The sequence below is a fragment of the Marmota monax genome, unplaced genomic scaffold (genome assembly GCF_021218885.2).
Source record: "Marmota monax isolate L192 unplaced genomic scaffold, Marmota_monax_Labrador192_F-V1.1 WCK01_AAM20220418_F8-fsc00378, whole genome shotgun sequence".
Taxonomy (NCBI): domain Eukaryota; kingdom Metazoa; phylum Chordata; class Mammalia; order Rodentia; family Sciuridae; genus Marmota; species Marmota monax.
In genome coordinates, this window is record NW_026693516.1 from 434,811 (window position 1) to 452,177 (window position 17,367).

Here is a 17,367-nt window from a genome sequence, read left to right on the forward strand (position 1 = left end):
AATTTTAGGTGTAGTTTTCTTATACTTCATATATGTACACTTATACTTTATACTTTAATCTTTTTTAAAAATTTTTAATATTTGTTTTTTAGTTTTTGGCAGACACAACATCTCTGTTTGTATGTGGTGCTGAGAATTGAACCCGGGCTGCACGCATGCCAGGCGAGCGTGCTACTGCTTGAGCCACATCCCCAGCCCTATACTTTAATCTTATACGGTTTACAAAACTGAGACTTTTGATACGCATTACCAAATTACTTCTGTGAGAAATTATTTCAGCCTACATCCCCTGGATTTTAGGAGAGTCCTGTCTCACTGTGCCTTTGCTACCTTTTGAGGGTTTATGATAACTGAAAGGTTAGGTCTCTCCTTATTATACATTTCTTTACTTCTGAGACAATTTTTTTCACATACTAGTTAGCTGTTTTGACTTGTCAATATCTTATTAATAGTCTGTGTTCATTTATTTGAGTATTGATATTTTTCTTACCAATTTTTTTTTTGATACCAAGGATTAAACCCCGGGGTGTTTAACCTCTGAGCCACATCCCCAGTCCATATTCTCAAAAACTAAAGAACCTGGGTTTCTTGGTTGGTTGTTGCTCAGGAAGCCAACCTGGTGCAGTGCTTGTTTTCAGTTAAGCTAAGTGGCAGAGCCAGGTGCCCTTGAAGCTGGGGAACTGACTCCTGGGGACCTTGGGTATTCCTTGCAGCTCCTTAGGCCAGCTTCAGAACTGTGCTTGTCAGGAATTGTGACGAGCACAGATCTTGTACTACTTACAGGCTTCGCCTGTCAGGGGATAATTTTTATTTTTTTTAAATGTATGAGTTAAAAAACTGAATTAAATTTATTTTGAAAAATAGAAATTGTGGTTGTTTTGAGAATGTTTTAAACCTGGAGCTAATTGTCTCATTTTTTTAATTTTGTATTTGCTTTTTTTAATTCTTTGCTTTTTAAATATATACTATATTTATTATCATTATTCTACTTATTTCCATCTCACTGTGGTAAAACTGCTTTTTTTTTGAAAGGCAAATGATTAAAAAGATATACCACAGAAAAACTAAACCTTTTCGTTTGTGTTTATGTTATTTTCATAAGAGTTGTGTTTTTTTCTTAATGTGTTCTTTTCTGGGTCTGTCTGATTGTGTTAGGTTGTGGTTTCTGTGGCCTGATGATCCCCTGAAGAACAAGAGGTGCAGAAACAAGTGTGGCTGTCTCGGGGGCTGCAGGTTTTTTGGTGGCACGGTGACTGGCCTGGATTTCTTCAGACTCGAAGAGCTGACACCGTCCAGTAGCTCTGCATTTTCCAGCACAAGTGCTGCAGAGTCTGATATGTATTATGGACAGTCTCTACTACAGCCTGGAGAATGGATCATTACTAAAGAAATCCCCAAAATCATAGATGGTGAGAAAATGTGTCTCATGCTAATCTTTTATTATCTCTACTCCTAAGCCATCCTGAGAGAACATCTGTGTTACTTTGTTCAAATTGATTAATTTTTTTGAGGGGTGTTGTCAGTAAGGTTTAATATAATCTCTATTTTTTTTTTTGCATATACTGTAACAAAAGCCAGAAAAGACTAATAATTGTTTTCAAAGTTACACATGTCCAAAGTAGATCTATTCAGATCTCCTACTGTTGACATAGGTGGCTTTCCTCACAAAATTTAAGCTAAATATTTCCTTATATATTATTATTTTTTATAACTCAGCTTCCAGATATATACTGAGGAGTAACTGTCCTTCAACTTTGTTTTACCAGCCTCTTTTTATAGGAAAATGTATTGACAATATCATTTGTATAATTGGCCCCCATGTACCAACCACTTTTGCAATACTCTTAATTTTCTTTTAAATCACTAAACTTAAACATGTGAGAAGGAGAAATCTGGTCTTTCATTAGAGTCCTTGGGATAACTTTGCAAATCCACTAGTTTGGTATTAACAGTACATGCTAGCTTTAAAGGGTCTCAGATTGAACAACTTTGGAAACAGATGTTCCTTTAGTTATGTAATCATCTGTTAAGCATAATGTTTATTGTTCAAGTTGCTGTGCTGCAAAAATGTGAAATGTAGACAAGTTTGGATGTTTCACTAACATTTAACCTTTTTTCCTTAATCTATTCAAAAACATAAGAGTATTTAGTTCTGCTTTTTGACAGTAGACCAAAAAACAGGGGAGTGGTGAGGGAGCTGTAGTTTTGATTTTAAGAATCTTGTCAGATATATTTCCCCAGGTATAGGTATTAGAAGAAAGAACTGGACCATGTATGTTCAGTACCTGTTTAAATGATTATTAACTGAATACTAATACATAGCCATGTACATGCTATTGTAAGATCATTTTACTTTAGTAGTTTTACCAAAGTAAGAGCAGATTATGTTATAAAATCAGCAAATAACCAAAACTTCTTGGCATTTAAAGGATAACGATAGATTTTTGATTTGTTGAGTCTCCTGGGAGCTGAGTATAGCTGTCTAGTGTCAGGCTAGAATAAAGAAGCTACACTAATAGAATTGAGGGCCCACTTAGTTCCTCTTATGTACAAGTGGACTGAACTCGTTCTTTTTTCCGTTTCACATTTGTAGTTGAAGTAAATGTTGCTTCTATTCTAGGTGTGTAACTCTTGTACCCCTGAGTTCTGTGTGGAACTGCATTCCATTCAGAAGGTCTCCTACTAGCAGGTTCCTTTTCTTTTTCCTTTTTTTTGGTACTGGAGGTTGAACTCAGGGGCATTCAACCACTGAGCCACATCCTCAGCCCTATTTTGTGTTTTTTTATTTAGAGACAGGGTCTCACTGAGTTGCTTAGTCCCTTGCTAAGTTGCTGAGGCTGGTCTCAAACTTGAAATCTTCGTGTCTCAGCCTCCCAAGCCACTGGGATTATAGGCGTATGCAACCAAGCCTGGCTAGCAGGTTTCTTTCCTTGGGTGATGCAGGGGTGGCTGGAGGAAAGAGAAAGTTGAGCAAGAGGTAGCCCCCCCCCACTTCCCCCGCACTGTGAGCAGCTGCAGAGCTTTTTTTTTTTTCATCCCTTGCTCCCTCCCTTATGTGACACCCCTTGGGGCTCTGATGATGCTTAGAGGCAGCTGTGCTCCACTCTGCTGTGAAGTCTTCTTTCATTCGTAGAGCCATTGAGTGGGCGCTCTGTGTCTGAGGCGTTGGCTGCAGGCACTGGGAGTACATCGATATGTGAGAAACGGTGTAATCCTTGCTCTCCTGGTCTCATTGAACTTTTTATCGTAAATAGGGCAAAATGTTTAAAAATAAGTAAATCTGGATCAAAGGTATTCTGTGTTCTTGATGTTATTCCTGAAAGTTTTCTATAAATGTGAATTTTTCTTTTTCCCATGCTGGGGATTGTGCCCAGAGCTACATGCTAAGAATGTGCTCTGCTCTACCCGTGAGCTACCTCCCAGCCTTAAAAATTTTTAAATAAAAGATTAAAAAAGGAGAAGGTCACCATATAGGGACTGTAGATAATCTTTTTAAAAAAAATTTTTTTAGTTGTAGATGGACACAATATCTCTATTATTTATTTATTTATTTTACTTGGTTCTGAGGCTCCAACCCAGTGCCTCATGCATTTGAGGCAAGCGCTCAACCACTGAGCTATGACCTCAGCCCCATATGCAGATAATCTTTCTACTGTTTTTCACACATTACTTCATGAAATTAGATACTTGCTTTTTTAAAAAAATGATCATACTTTAAAAAATGGAATCACATTGGCATATTTTTCCTAAATTGCTATTGAAATTTTTATGTTCACTTAAACCATGTTTTATTTGTTTAGGTAATGTGAATGGTACAAAAAGGAAGGACTGGGAAAACAAGTCAGTGGGAATGGAAGTAGAGAGAAAAGCTCAGCATCTGAGTCTTCAGGTTCCACTGAGATCTCACAGTTCATCCTCTTCCTCAGAGGAGAACAGCAGTTCCAGTGCTGCTCAGCCTTTGTTGGCCGGTGAAAAGGAAAGCCCGTCTTCTGTTGCTGACGACCACTTGGTTCAGAAAGAGTTCTTGCATGGTACGAAAAGAGATGATGGCCAAGGGAGGTCAGTATTCAATTAGATTTAGAAACTTGATCATGATAGGAGTGTAATTACTTAAAATAGTGATAAGAAGAAAAACTTCTTCCCTTTCTACTCCTTAACTTTAGAAAAATTGTTTTGTACCTGAACATAATTACATATTTTAAAGTGTTAATCTGTATTTCAGAGTAAATTTTTTATTCATGAATATGACACACACACACAATCTGAAGATATTACAAAAATACAAAAATCAGTATTTCTTCTCTTCTCACTTCTCAGAATGGATCATTGTTAGCATTCACGTACTGTCCTCTCATCTAGTGAGTATTCTCTGGTCCTCCTCTGAGCACTGTAAAGGTCGGCCATTCCCTTCTCGGGAAGCACAGTCGCTTAGTGACTGGATGGTGCCTTTCCCTTTTCCTCCTCTTTGGGCTCCATTGCCAGGCCCTGTATTTTTCTTCCTTCCTTCTAGTTTTACAGCCTGCCACTTGTTGAGCACTGTTGGCCCCGTGAACTCCTATGTTTTTAAAGTTGTGGTTGGACACAACACCTTCATTCTATTCATTTGTTTTTATGTGGTGCTGAGGGTAGACCCAGCTCTTTCCCTGAGCTAGGCAAGTGCTCCACCACTGAGCCCTCTGTACATCTTCTCCATAGATTCTCTACTGTTTCCCTAGACAGTCTCATAGCGGTTTGGCTTCACTATGATCTTTAGCTAACATCTTTTAATGTAAAACTTCAACCTAAATCTTTGTCCCTTGAAACCTTTGTAGATTTATTGTAAAGCCGCAGTAATTGTTTAAGCTGCTCAGTTGTTTTTTGGAAACGTATGGGGGATTTGAACACATATTTTGCTACTTTGGATATGATAAAATTTCAGATTTTCTTGTATTTGTAAATGCAGAATCACTAAAAAGATTATACAGGTGATCTCTGTTTATGCTTACATTATATGACACTGAAAATATTGATAGTTTTGCTTTCTGTTTTAGCACTCCTGCAGAAATTTCAGGAAACAGCCCTGTGTCTCCTAACACTCAGGATAAATCAGTAGGTCAGTCTCCTCTTAGATCTCCTTTGAAGCGACAAGCCTCAGTGTGTTCCACCCGACTTGGAAGTACTAAGAGTCTTACTGCTGCTTTTTATGGAGACAAACAGCCTGTTACAGTTGGAGTTCAGTTTAGTAGTGATGTCTCTCGGAGTGACGAGAATGTACTAGACTCGCCAAAGCAGAGGAGAAGTTTTGGTTCATTCCCATACACACCATCGGCAGACTCTAATTCATTTCATCAGTATCGATCAATGGATTCTAGCATGTCAATGGCTGATAGTGAAGCCTACTTTTCTGCAGCTGAGGAATTGGAGCCCATTAGCAGTGATGAAGGCCCTGGTACTTACCCTGGCAGAAAAAAGAAGAAAAAGCAAGCACAGCAGATAGACTACAGTAGGGGTTCCATCTATCACAGTGTAGAAGGGCCACTTACTGGCCACGGAGAAAGCGTTCCGGACCCTCCAACTCTGCCATTCAAAACTCATCCTTCCCAGGCTTCGTTTGTTTCTGCATTAGGTGGAGAAGATGATGTTGTAGAACATCTATATATTGTGGAAGGTGAGAAACCAGTGGAGAGTGAACAGATCACTTCTCAGCAACCTGTGATGAATTGTTACCAGACTTACCTTACTCAGTTTCAGGTAATTAATTGGTCAGTTAAACACCCAACCAACAAAAGGACCTCTAAATCCTCATTGCATCGTCCCCTTGATCTGGATACACCAACCAGTGAAGAAAGTTCCTCATCATTTGAACAGCTTTCTGTGCCAACGTTTAAGGTATACATCAAATCATTAGTTTTTAGCAATGTGTTTATTCAGAAAAGTAGATTTTTGAGAAGTTGTTTTCAGAACTATTCAGTCATTTCGGGTAGACTTTCTTAAATTGTAGCTTCATGTATAACAGTTAGATCTCAGGATTATTGATGAGTATTATGAACTTAAGCAAATTGAGCAATGGTTTAAGATTTTATTAATCTAGTAAATTAACGTATGGTCTGTCCACATTATGTACTACTCCTAAGGTTAGAATCAACTCTTTCTCGTGAAATCATAGTTCTGCATCTTAAAAATAAGATTTTGGCCTTATTTATAGTGGTTACTGTTCTTTCTACTAATCCTTGCTTTCAGTCAAATCCAGTTCCATTCACTCCATATTTGAGTTCTTAAATTTTTGTATCAATGTGATTATTGCCTATTATTGTACTGTATCCTGTAAGTCACTTTTTTAGTAAAACCAAAAACATCTCAAAATAAATTCAGCTATGATACCCAATATGAAAACTACTTTTAGAATGAAGAATTATAAGGGAAAATTTTAGGATATTAAAGACCAAAATTAAGCATAAAACATGGAACTGATGAATGATGTTCAGGAATCTTAGGTAGTATGTACTTCTGCATGCACACATTTATATATATGTGTGTGTAGATATGTATTTCATGTCTAACTTTTAGTGTATTCAGTCCTTCTTGATTCAGATATTACATTTTACTTTGTGCTGGGCATTTTGTACAGCGACGAGGGAAACAGACATGGAGCTTCTAGTTGAGAGGTGGGAGACATACCGCTGGTAGATGGACAGGTTAGAATTTGGTTTCAAACTGAGAAGGTTGTTATGATAATCAAAGGCTGCTGGATTAGAGAATGATGGCGAGGAGCTACTGAGATGATATTGACATGGAAGGTAGATGAGGAGGACTTGTCGATGAGAGGACTGGGGGAGACTCTGCATTTCAGGTAGAGGCCCTACTGTGGGAAAGGGTTGGTGTGAGTGAGAAGCAGTGAGTGCAGAAGTCTAAACAAGGGCCAGGTTGTCCAGTTCTTGCAGACCGTGGCACCAGGAGTTCTGATGTTTTAATTGCTTTGGGAAACTCGAGAGCTTTGAGGAAACAGATGTGCTATCGTGTACTTGGGCTATTAAGTAGAATTAAACTGTCCTTGGGAGAGGACTCAGGGGTGGTTTAGGAGGTCATGAAAGTGGTTTGTCTAGGAGATGACAAAGGCTTGGGGTCAAGGCACAGTAGTAATGACGGAGGTCCTGCCAGCGATAGACATTTGAGTGGTATACAGAAGTAAGAAGCTTTAAGTGATAGTTATGAAGCTTTGGTTTTAAATTCTGCCCGTTTATTATCTTGTCCAAAATAAATTTCTCTTACTGAATTTCAAAATTTTCTTTTTGTTCCATGAGGAAATATGTCAGTATATGACTTTTTTCTGTATAAAACTGAATTGTACACGTGTGCAGAATAGTACTTGACAGGATAGGATTTTTTCAGTATTTACAAAACATATTTCTAGTTTGGCTGAGCAGGCAAATCTCTGGAAAAGATGAGTCAAGGAATTCATTCTTTAAACAACTTCAAATGTAGAACATAATGTTTTCTCCATTAAATCTAAGTAACCAATTGGTATTTACTAGAGTTCAGTTTGGTTAGATTCATTTATTCATTTTATCTTTTATGAATATAAAATACAAGTCTATCTTTTCCTATAATCTTAATGTTTCTCTGGGTCTCTTTTGCTTTGTACTAATTGAAGTGGAGCAAATTATATTCTGCACATGTGTGACTGTAATAATGAACCCCAATATTATAAATAACTATAATGCATGAGTAAAAACATCTAAAAAATTGGTTGTGCTAGGAGAAGACCACAATGAGCTTCAGAAACTCTCAATGTAAAACATCTGTAGAGGAAAAGAATTTGCAATACTGTTGTATTCCTCTTCATTGCTCAACCCTCACAGCTTTACTCTGCCATACAGTGACATAAACAGGAATGAAGTTGGGTATTTTCTGTGATTGTTTCAAATAGACATTTAGGTTGAATATATCAAAATCCTATTAACAAAGTATATGGATGTTCACTATACTGTTAATGCCATTAAATTAGAGAAATAATATTAAAATTATAGACTAATACCTTGTGTTATTATAGGTTATCAAACAGGGGCTCACAGCTAATTCTTTGCTAGACAGAGGCATGCAACTTTCAGGATCGACTTCAAAGTAAGTAAAAATGGCGTGTAAGTTTGAAATCAGTATTCCTTGATTATGAGAGAGGTGGAATTGATTCTGAGTAATAACCATTCTTGATGAGGTCAGGCCTTATTTTAAAACAAATTATCCCCCCAAATTAAGCTTTTTTTGTTTGTCATGGCTTTGGCTCTATTTAAAAGCATTTGTAGTATGACTATGAAACATGCTGTGAAAGCCATAGTGTGGCAAATGAAAACTGGGGGCTATTAAGAACTCAGTACTATGTTTTTCTTATTTTAGAACAGCTTCATTAAGTAAATACATTTTAAAATGATTATCTCATTTAATATATTAGCCATCTTTAACCATTTGTAATTTAGTACCTCATTGGCCAGTATTTGAAAAGTATTTGGAATGTGAAATATCAAGTCCAATTCCATGACTTTTCACCAAAATAAATGCAGTTTAAATGTTTCCTCATCTTATGGAATTTCCTACTTCTATTCTTGTTCTTGGTCCTTGTTAAATATATGCTTTGCTTGTTAAATGGCACAGTACACCATATACTCCACTGGAAAAGAAAACTGTTGATAACACAGATGATGAAACGTTAACGGAAGAATGGACCCTGGATCAGCCCGTCTCTCAGACCAGAACCACGGCCATAGTTGAAGTAAAGGGAACCGTGGATGTTGTTCTGACTCCACTGGTGGCCGAAGCTGTGGACAGGTACTTTGTGTCAAAATGCAACTGTTACTTTTTGAAATGACATGTGGTATGTTTATGTTTACATAGGAGATTGTTTCATAGCTTTTTTTGGATACAGTTCAATGTATTTTAGTAGCAAACTTACAGGAACAGCACAGAAGACAGACAACATTAAAGACATGGACTTAGATGGAGGACAACTCAGTTAGACACTAACAGTGAATGCCTGGGATCTACTGTATGACAAAAATGCTAAGAACCCCACTTAGTTGCCGTCAATAAGAATTTTACTTGTTTAAAAAAATCCTGATGCTGGCATTGTCCAAACAAATCTAACAGTTTTATTTGTAATTGTTATACAGTTGGATTGCTGAAACTTGTTCACTGAAACATTTTGACTTGCATTAATGCTTTATGTCTCGAATTTATATTAAAAATTCACACCCAAATGGAAATGGAAAAATGGCCAATACCTGATTTCTGTCCCCTGTTTTTTCCATTCTCAATTATATACTTAGGTACTTAGGTACCTTTTGACCCTATGGAAAAAAAATATCTAACATTTAGAACTACCAATAACAGGAAGACGAGAAAAAGTGTTTTTTGAGAATGAAATGTTTCCCATGGTAGTGAATTCTTAAGCACGTTCTCTGTGTATGCAGCGTGCTAGTTGGATGTCTTCTGGTATAATTGTTTCATGTTTGGCATGATTAATACACAGTTGGGGTCTTCAAAAAGGCCAACTAGATAGGCCTCACTTGCCTCCTGCAAAGCACCAATAGCTGTATCTTGGAAGTGCAGATGTGTTTTGAAATCCTGAGCAATTTCTCGCACCAGATGCTGGAAGGGGAGTTTGTGAATCAGAAGTTCAGTGGACTTGATCAGTCTTGTCAGATGTGTTTCCTCACCCCTCCAGTAGAGGGTCCATTCTTGAGATTGGCTTTTGTAGCCAGTTGTTTTCCTGGGTGCTTTACCACTGGTCGGTTTGCAGGCTGTCTGCTTTAGCATGATAGAAAGACCTTCTTACTTATCCCCCTTCTCCTTCAGCTGGAGCTTGGTGGGCTAGAGGTGGTGCTGGTGTTAGTGAAAGCTGTGAACACTGGTAGCTTTTTTTGATTGAGTAAAAAAATGGATGTATGTTTAAAAAGGTCTGTGTTTTAGTGAACATTTGTTACTTTCTCAACCAAATAATGAAATCACAATGATTATTCTATTGATATCTATCTATCTATCTATCTATCTGCATTGGGTTAATGGCCAAATACTCAGGAGCTAATTATTATCTCAAATTCCCATCTAGTTAATGAAAGAATAAGAGGAAATGATAGATGTTCTGCTTGCAAGCATCCTGCAGTCTTCTTAGGGTTATAAAACTAAAGTAAACAAAGCTGAAGTGGAATGCAGAGTTGTGTGGAAATGCTGAGTGCTGAGCGTTAGGGAGAGATAGGGTTTAGTTGGGATCAGTTCTCATGTAGATCTTCCTTTTCTACAAAGGCACATAGTTTTCTTTGATAACTTAAATTGTTAAGATTCTCAGGAGATCTCAGACAAATTAGGAATATAGGAAATCTTCAGGAGATGATAAAAGAATAAAACCCACCAGTTATAAAAAATCAATTAAGAATGGAGACTTCTATGTGACACCTGAGACTTTGAGACTACTAGAAGAGAACGGGGAGACACTTGAGGTCACTGGTATGGGTAGGGAGCTTTTGGACAAGATTCTTAAGAGCACAGGAAACAGAAGCAAATGTGAATGTCTCTGCACAGCAAAGGAGACACTCAACAGAGTGAAAACACAGCCTGCAGAGTGGGAAGAAACACACCTGTCAAGACTGAAATCCAGAGTGTACGTGGCAGCTGAACATAAATAACTCAGTTTAAAAATGAGCAGTGTATCTAAATAGGCATTTTTTTTTTTTTTTTTTTTTTTTTTTTCTGAGAGTACCTCTGGCCCACAGGTATATGAAAAAAGGTCAGCCTCACTAACCCCTGGGAAATGCAGATCAAAACCATGGTGCCATCTCGCCTCATCCCAGTAAGAATGACCATCATGGAGGATAGTGAGTGCCTGCAAGTCTGTGGGGACAAGTGGAGCTTTGCACCCGTGGGTGGGAATGTGCAGTAGCACAGGTGTTACAGAAACCACGAGGGTCCTCACAGAATTAAAGACCAGCACCCTACGATCCAGCAGCCCCACTGCAGGGTGGGTGTCAGGTGAGGGAGTTGGTGTGTCCAAGGACGGCCGCACTCGCGGGTTCCCTGCAGCATTCTCAGCAGTCAAGGACAGAACAGCCTGAGTGATCAGACAGTGTGGTCCAAGCACACAGTGGAGTACTGGCCAAGTAGGCAAGGGAGGTCCTATTGTTTGGGACCCCTCGGATGGAACTGGAGGACTTTATGTCGAGTGCAGAGAGCCAGGCACGGAACCACAAGTTCCGCTGGTCTCATTCAGATGTGAATCCAACAAATTGATCTTGGAGAAGGAGAAGAAAGCTGGTCACCAGAGGTCAGGGGGACTGGGGGAGAGGCGAAGGCCGATCAAGGGGCCCTGAGTGACAGCTGGATAGGAGCAAGACGCGATGGTGTTGTGTTGTACGGCAGGGTGGCTTCAGGTGACAGTAATGTGCTGTGCGTTTCAGAAAGCCTCAAGGAGTTGGAAAGTTTTTACCATAAAGAAATGATGGATTTCTAAGGAGATAAGGGTTTAACCTTGGCATTACACAACATATAGGTGTATAGAAACAACACATGTTCCTGCATTAATAATACGTATGATCCTCATGTTTTTATGCATTGGTTAAAGAAAAGGAGTGATTGAAGAGCAGCACTAAGATTGGCACCTCTAAAATTTAGAGAGCTTTGCCTACCTGGTGGTCAACGAGGTAGAAACTCATAAATGTCTCACTTGTGTAATTTCAAAAGATGTGATTGCGGCATTTTTATTTCAACATTGAAGAGTTGTAAATATACAAATGCCTGATTTCACTGATGAATTAGGTCATAATATTAAATAATACTTAAATTTTTAATTTACCTTTTTTTCTTTCCTCAGATACATTGAAGCTATGGTTCACTGTGCTAGTACCCAACATCCAGCTGCAATTGTGGATGATCTCCATGCCAAAGTCCTTAGGGAAGCCGTCCAAAATAGCAAGACTACCTTCTCAGAAAATGTAAGAGCCTTTTATTTTAATGGGCTTAGAAAATTGAGTCCTCATCATGTGTGTGGAATATCCAAACTTGGGAAATATGGATGTATGAAGAGATTGTTAGCAAGTTAAATGGAACCACGTGGACATGTTCAAAAGCCTTGATGTCATTGTACTATGATGAAATAGGAATAAAAGTACCTATTTAAGAAATGAAGGGAGCTGGGGCTGTAGTTCAGTGGCAGAGTGCTTGCCTTGTGCTTGTGAGGCACTGGGTTCGATCTTAGCACTGCATAAAAATAAGAAACAAAGGCATGCTGTTCATCTGTAACTCCAAAAAAAAAAAAAAAAGAAATGGAGCTTTTTCCTTTTATTTTGAAGTACCTTAGATCTGAGGCTTTTCTGAAGACCCTTGGTCCTCAGGGAAAGACTGTTCTTGAGGACTGGTACCTTACTTTTTTAAGAAGCAAAGATGCTCATGTTTCACTTTCCTCTGCATCAGTTGACTCTGACATCACATTGTCCTGCATGAAGTCATGGCCTCCTGGTGTGTGACAGCCTGTGCATGCCATGGCTCTAGCCATGAAGCTAGTTACTTAATAGTTGTCAGATCCTGTGATCTTCTGGTGATTCCATTTGGCATTCAGCTTATCTGTATCATATTTGGATTAGGGAGCAGAGAAGAGGTGAAAGTGTGACTGATTATTTTTAGTGAACCAATTATTCATTATATATTGACATTTATGTGATAGGTAGGATAGAGGAATATGGAAAAATGTAAATTGGAACAGTTCCCAACCAACAAGGAGTCAGTCATCAGAACAGGTCTATCTTCAAGCCAGTAGTAGAGTTTAGTGATCCTAAAAAAAAAAATCTGTTACTAGCTGGTTCTGTCTCTCTGTAGACTTATTTCTCTTGACTATAGATGACTTTTCTCGACCTTATAGCTGCTGGTCTGTTTCCTAGCTCCTCCTCCTCTTTTTTATTTTTGGCACCAGAGATTGAACCCAGGGATGCTTAACCACTGAGCCAAATCCCCAGCCCTTTTTAATTTTTATTTTGAGACAGTGTTGCTTAGGCTCAGAGACTGGTTTTGAATTTGTGATCCTCTTGCCTCAGCCTCCCAAGCTGCTGGGATTACAGGCATGCACCACCATGCCTGGCTGTTTCCTAGCTGTTCTAAAGGTTTGGACTTGAGGGTGGAGTGTTGAACCAGTAGCTGGCATGTAGATAGGGCAGGGTGCTCAATGAATAAGAAGTTATTGTGGATGCTGTAGAAATTGTGAAAGGCCTAGGAAATAATTCTGTTTTCATTCATTTTAGTTATCGTCCAAACAAGATGTCCGAGGAACAAAAACTGAACACCCTACAATAGGAACAACTAATCAAGGACAAGCTCAGACAAATCTTACAATGAAACAAGATAATGTAACAATTAAGGGTCTACAGGCTAATGTTAGCATACCAAAGGTAACACTTGAATGTTTAAAAAAAATTTTTTGGGGAAAATAGAGCTTTGCATTTACCAAAGTATTGAAGAGTTGATAAAATCAAAAACATTTTATTCCTTTGATGATATAATATAGATTTAATATATTATAAATGGCTTACTTAAGCAGAATATTGAGCAGTATTTAAAATGCTCCATGTCCTCCCCATAAAACATTTATTACTATTCCTCTCTGGGAATTTATGACCTCCTTATCTTCCAGTGCATAGTTGTGCCGTTCATCTTTGTAGCTACTCCTTTTCATGTGTTTTATGGTTAAGTAATAACTTTTGATTTTACAACTCAAGTTTGTGATATTTTGTGTGGTAGGTAAACTTATGTTTGTTACAAGCCTCAGTGGAAGAGTCTCCAACTACAGCTCCTAGTAGAAGTGTGACTCACGTGTCCCTAGTGGCATTGTGTTTTGACAGGATTGCTACACAAGTTCGTATGAACAGGTAAGACAGAATTTATTGAGACATGATCATTTTTCTAGATACAAACATAAGACTTGATTTCATCTTTTTAATACATTTCTGAGAATTATAATGTTAAAACTGTTTTGGACTCACAGATTAGTAAAGTGTGTTTTTAAAAGTTTGTATTCTATTTATTCTTAATATTTTTCAGTGAACATTGAGTAATTTGTTATTAATACTAAGTTAGTTAAAATAGTGGAGTGGTTTTTTTAAGAAAGCTGTTTAGTTAAATATTTTCATAGAACTATATCATTTATATATGCTTTTTTCTTTTTCTTAAAGAGGTGTAGTTGAGGAGACCTCAAATAATGCAGACCCTAGTAAAACAACAAATTTTGATAGATACGTTCATGCCACTAAGATGCAACCTCAGTCATCTGGATCCCTCAGATCAAATGCTGGAGCAGAAAAAGGGAAAGAAATTGCTGCCAAGTTACATGTTCATCGAGTGCACGGTCAGCTCAGGGGTCTTGACACAGCAGGTAAGCTCTGCCGCATGTAGGGTTTTCCTTGGCGTGTGAAAACATAAGAAGAGTTTGCAATAGAGAACATGAGTTTTCCCTTTGAATATTGCTACAATTTGAGTATTATATAAGGAAAAGAAATGCATTTCTACATACATGGAAGGCATGGTATCTGACTTCTCACTAACTCAAATTCGGTGTATAATGGAAAGTAAACTTTGGTAAAAAAAAAAAAATGTGGCTTCAAATTAGGAATGTATCTTTCTCCTATGTATTTTCTTCATAGTAATTGTTTGCCTATTACAAAAGAGAATGGTCAGTTGTTTGACTTGTTTGTAGAATTTCATGAAGATTAATTAATTGCAATATTAGCAAAGTCCAGGTAGCCTGTACTTAACGTCTGGCAGCAATAAAAGTGATAAACATTCCTCTTAAAGTCCCTGGTAAGTACAAGAAATATATGTAGCATTTTAATATTTTGGACTCTAATGTGTTTTCTCATTTTGAGGTTTAAGTGACCTTAGTTTGTCAGATTTGATCCAGAGGGAAAAATGAGTTTGTTAGTCTTATTTGAGATGATTGCTTTGGGATGGATGACCATTCCTGAATGAACAAATGAGTTCCTGGAATTTGCACTCTGCATTCTGCAGGTTCTGAAGGTTTCATGGCTCCTGTCTACATTCTGGGTCTATGTGACCACTCGGACTTTTTCAAGACTTATTTCACTATCTTTGTGTATGAGGCCAAAATGTTTGACCTAGGGATTGCAAGAAAATTATTAACTATCTGAAATCTGTAGTCCTAAAATTGGTGTAAACAACAACAACAACAAAACAAAACAAAAAAACAGTGGCATGAATGTTAAGAGCTCTGTAGTTTGCCATGATGGTAACCAGTTTGTACTTGGTGGTATTCAGACTGTAAGCAGTACCTTAAGTCATTTTTGATATCCATCATCCAGAAGTACTTCTCATCAAAGACAAAACTCACAATGACATCCCCAGGTGGACTGTTGTATAAATATATAGGAAAAATGTAAATGTCTTTACTTAATATGTGTTAGAAATTTGTTAGTAATCTCATGACATTTGCTAGCCATAGGGAGTTGAAGTAGTTAGGTGTCTGAATGCAGTGTTAGGGGTTATTCACTTTTCATAAATTCTGGAACTTTGATATACTGATTGTATTTCCTGATCAAGAAATCAAAGTGAAATTCAAGCTAAATCCTTACCTTATTTGGTAAAGATTAGAGTATTCATGGGATTAAAGACAAATATCAGTAATTCAAAAATAAGAAAAGTATAGGAAAACATAAGCAAATATTTGCTTTCTAAACAAGGAAGGTTTTCAAATTTTAAGTGCAAAGAAGATATTTACATATGATGGAATAATATATAGCTATTAAAATTAAAGAATTTTTAGTTACCCGAGAAAATTATATCATGGTTTCCTGCTATATGAAAAGTAGGATCCAAAGCCAAGTTTGCAAAATTATTTATGAAGGGCTAGAAAGTGTTTACTTCAAATATAAATAAGTTACCTTTGGGTGGTAAATTTATATGTGTGTTTTTTTTTTATATTCTCAGTTTTTCTTTTCTGTGTTCATTATCTGTAATCAGAGAAATGAGAAAATATAAGATAATAAAACCTCCCAGGCACTAAGGATGGTGGTTTCCTTTTTGTATCTGTAAACAATGGAACCAGGACATTTTTAATGAATTGTAGTGATTAAATAGACGCTGTTTAGGAAAAGCTGTGATTTTCCTAGAAAATAGTTTTTCTCTAAGGCTGGGTAATTAAAATATATATATATGGTAAAATGATTAAAAGTGGTTTAAATTACTTTACCATGAAGCTGAATTATTTAGGAGCTTATTGACTACACATCTAGAGTACCCTGTAACCTTTCAGATTTATACTAATTTTGAGCAATTACTTACGAATTATGGAATCTTCTTTTTAGGTAGCATTCTTTTAAAAGTTGGCTCATTTGTTTACTTTTCTGTCTTTTTGGCAAAATATTAAGATACCCTTTTAGGACAGCCACTGTGGCAAATGTGTAAATTTAAGTATAAACCATCTGTCTTTAAAAATATTCATTTTGTTCTCTTAATAATAGACATTGGGACCTGTGCCATCACTGCTATTCCTTTTGAGAAGTCCAAGGTTTTATTTACTCTTGAAGAACTGGATGAATTTACTTTTGTAGATGAAACAGATCAACAAGCTGTTCCAGATGTAACTCGAATAGGTCCCAGCCAAGAAAAGTGGGGTTGGATAATGTTTGAATGTGGACTTGAAAATTTAACCATAAAAGGCAAGCTTTTGTAATTGTTGTTGTTGAACTGGTTAAGTGGGGGGCAGTTGGGGCCCTTATTTCTGAAATGTTTTAAACAGTTGTGACTTTGAGTTACCTGAATCCACATAATAAAGCTGAAAGTAGTGTGATATCTGAGATTATTTACCAGGAGTGGGTACCCTATCCCAATTGCTCAAGTGAGGTGTTCCCTCCACTGCATGATCCATAGCTAGGCAGAATGTCCACTCGTGTCAAACCTCAGTGTTTGAACAACAACAACAACAAAAATCTGTGATTCAGAAAAACCTCCTAAGTGAAATATAAAGTCACCCAGCTGTTTGAAAGTTTGCATCTTTGAAAAGTTGGTCTTTGATTTAGTAGATATTATTAATCCTTTACTCAGAAAGATACTGAGTTACACACACACATATATACACTCACACACTATATATATATATATATATATATATATATAAATATCTTCTTAAATGTTATTGAATAATTTTAAAATAGGAGCATTGAATAGTGGTAAGATTTTTAGATATAGTCATTGGTTATATTCGTTAATATTAGTTCCAATGTAGTAACTAGTATTAGTAATTATATGCTTACAGTTATTTACCTGACAGTTCAATCATACATCACATTTATAGATAAGGGCAGAGTCTTAGTGATCAAACATGATCTTTATGAAATTTTAAGCAGA

General features: G+C 37.1%; 1 protein-coding gene across 12 annotated transcripts in view; it reads left to right on the top strand.

Annotated features, from left to right (window-relative positions):
- The window catches only part of Bltp1 (bridge-like lipid transfer protein family member 1), a 209,922-nt gene that overhangs the window by 90,445 nt on the left and 102,110 nt on the right, over positions 1-17,367 (top strand). For all 12 annotated transcript variants that reach the window (XM_058583669.1, XM_058583667.1, XM_058583668.1 and 9 more), the window contains 10 exons: positions 1,156-1,409; positions 3,801-4,059; positions 5,031-5,868; positions 8,030-8,100; positions 8,626-8,799; positions 11,834-11,954; positions 13,254-13,400; positions 13,750-13,877; positions 14,181-14,380; positions 16,482-16,679. In XM_058583669.1, coding sequence (XP_058439652.1) covers positions 1,156-1,409; positions 3,801-4,059; positions 5,031-5,868; positions 8,030-8,100; positions 8,626-8,799; positions 11,834-11,954; positions 13,254-13,400; positions 13,750-13,877; positions 14,181-14,380; positions 16,482-16,679 — 2,390 coding nt within the window. The remainder of the gene's footprint in view (positions 1-1,155; positions 1,410-3,800; positions 4,060-5,030; positions 5,869-8,029; positions 8,101-8,625; positions 8,800-11,833; positions 11,955-13,253; positions 13,401-13,749; positions 13,878-14,180; positions 14,381-16,481; positions 16,680-17,367) is intronic.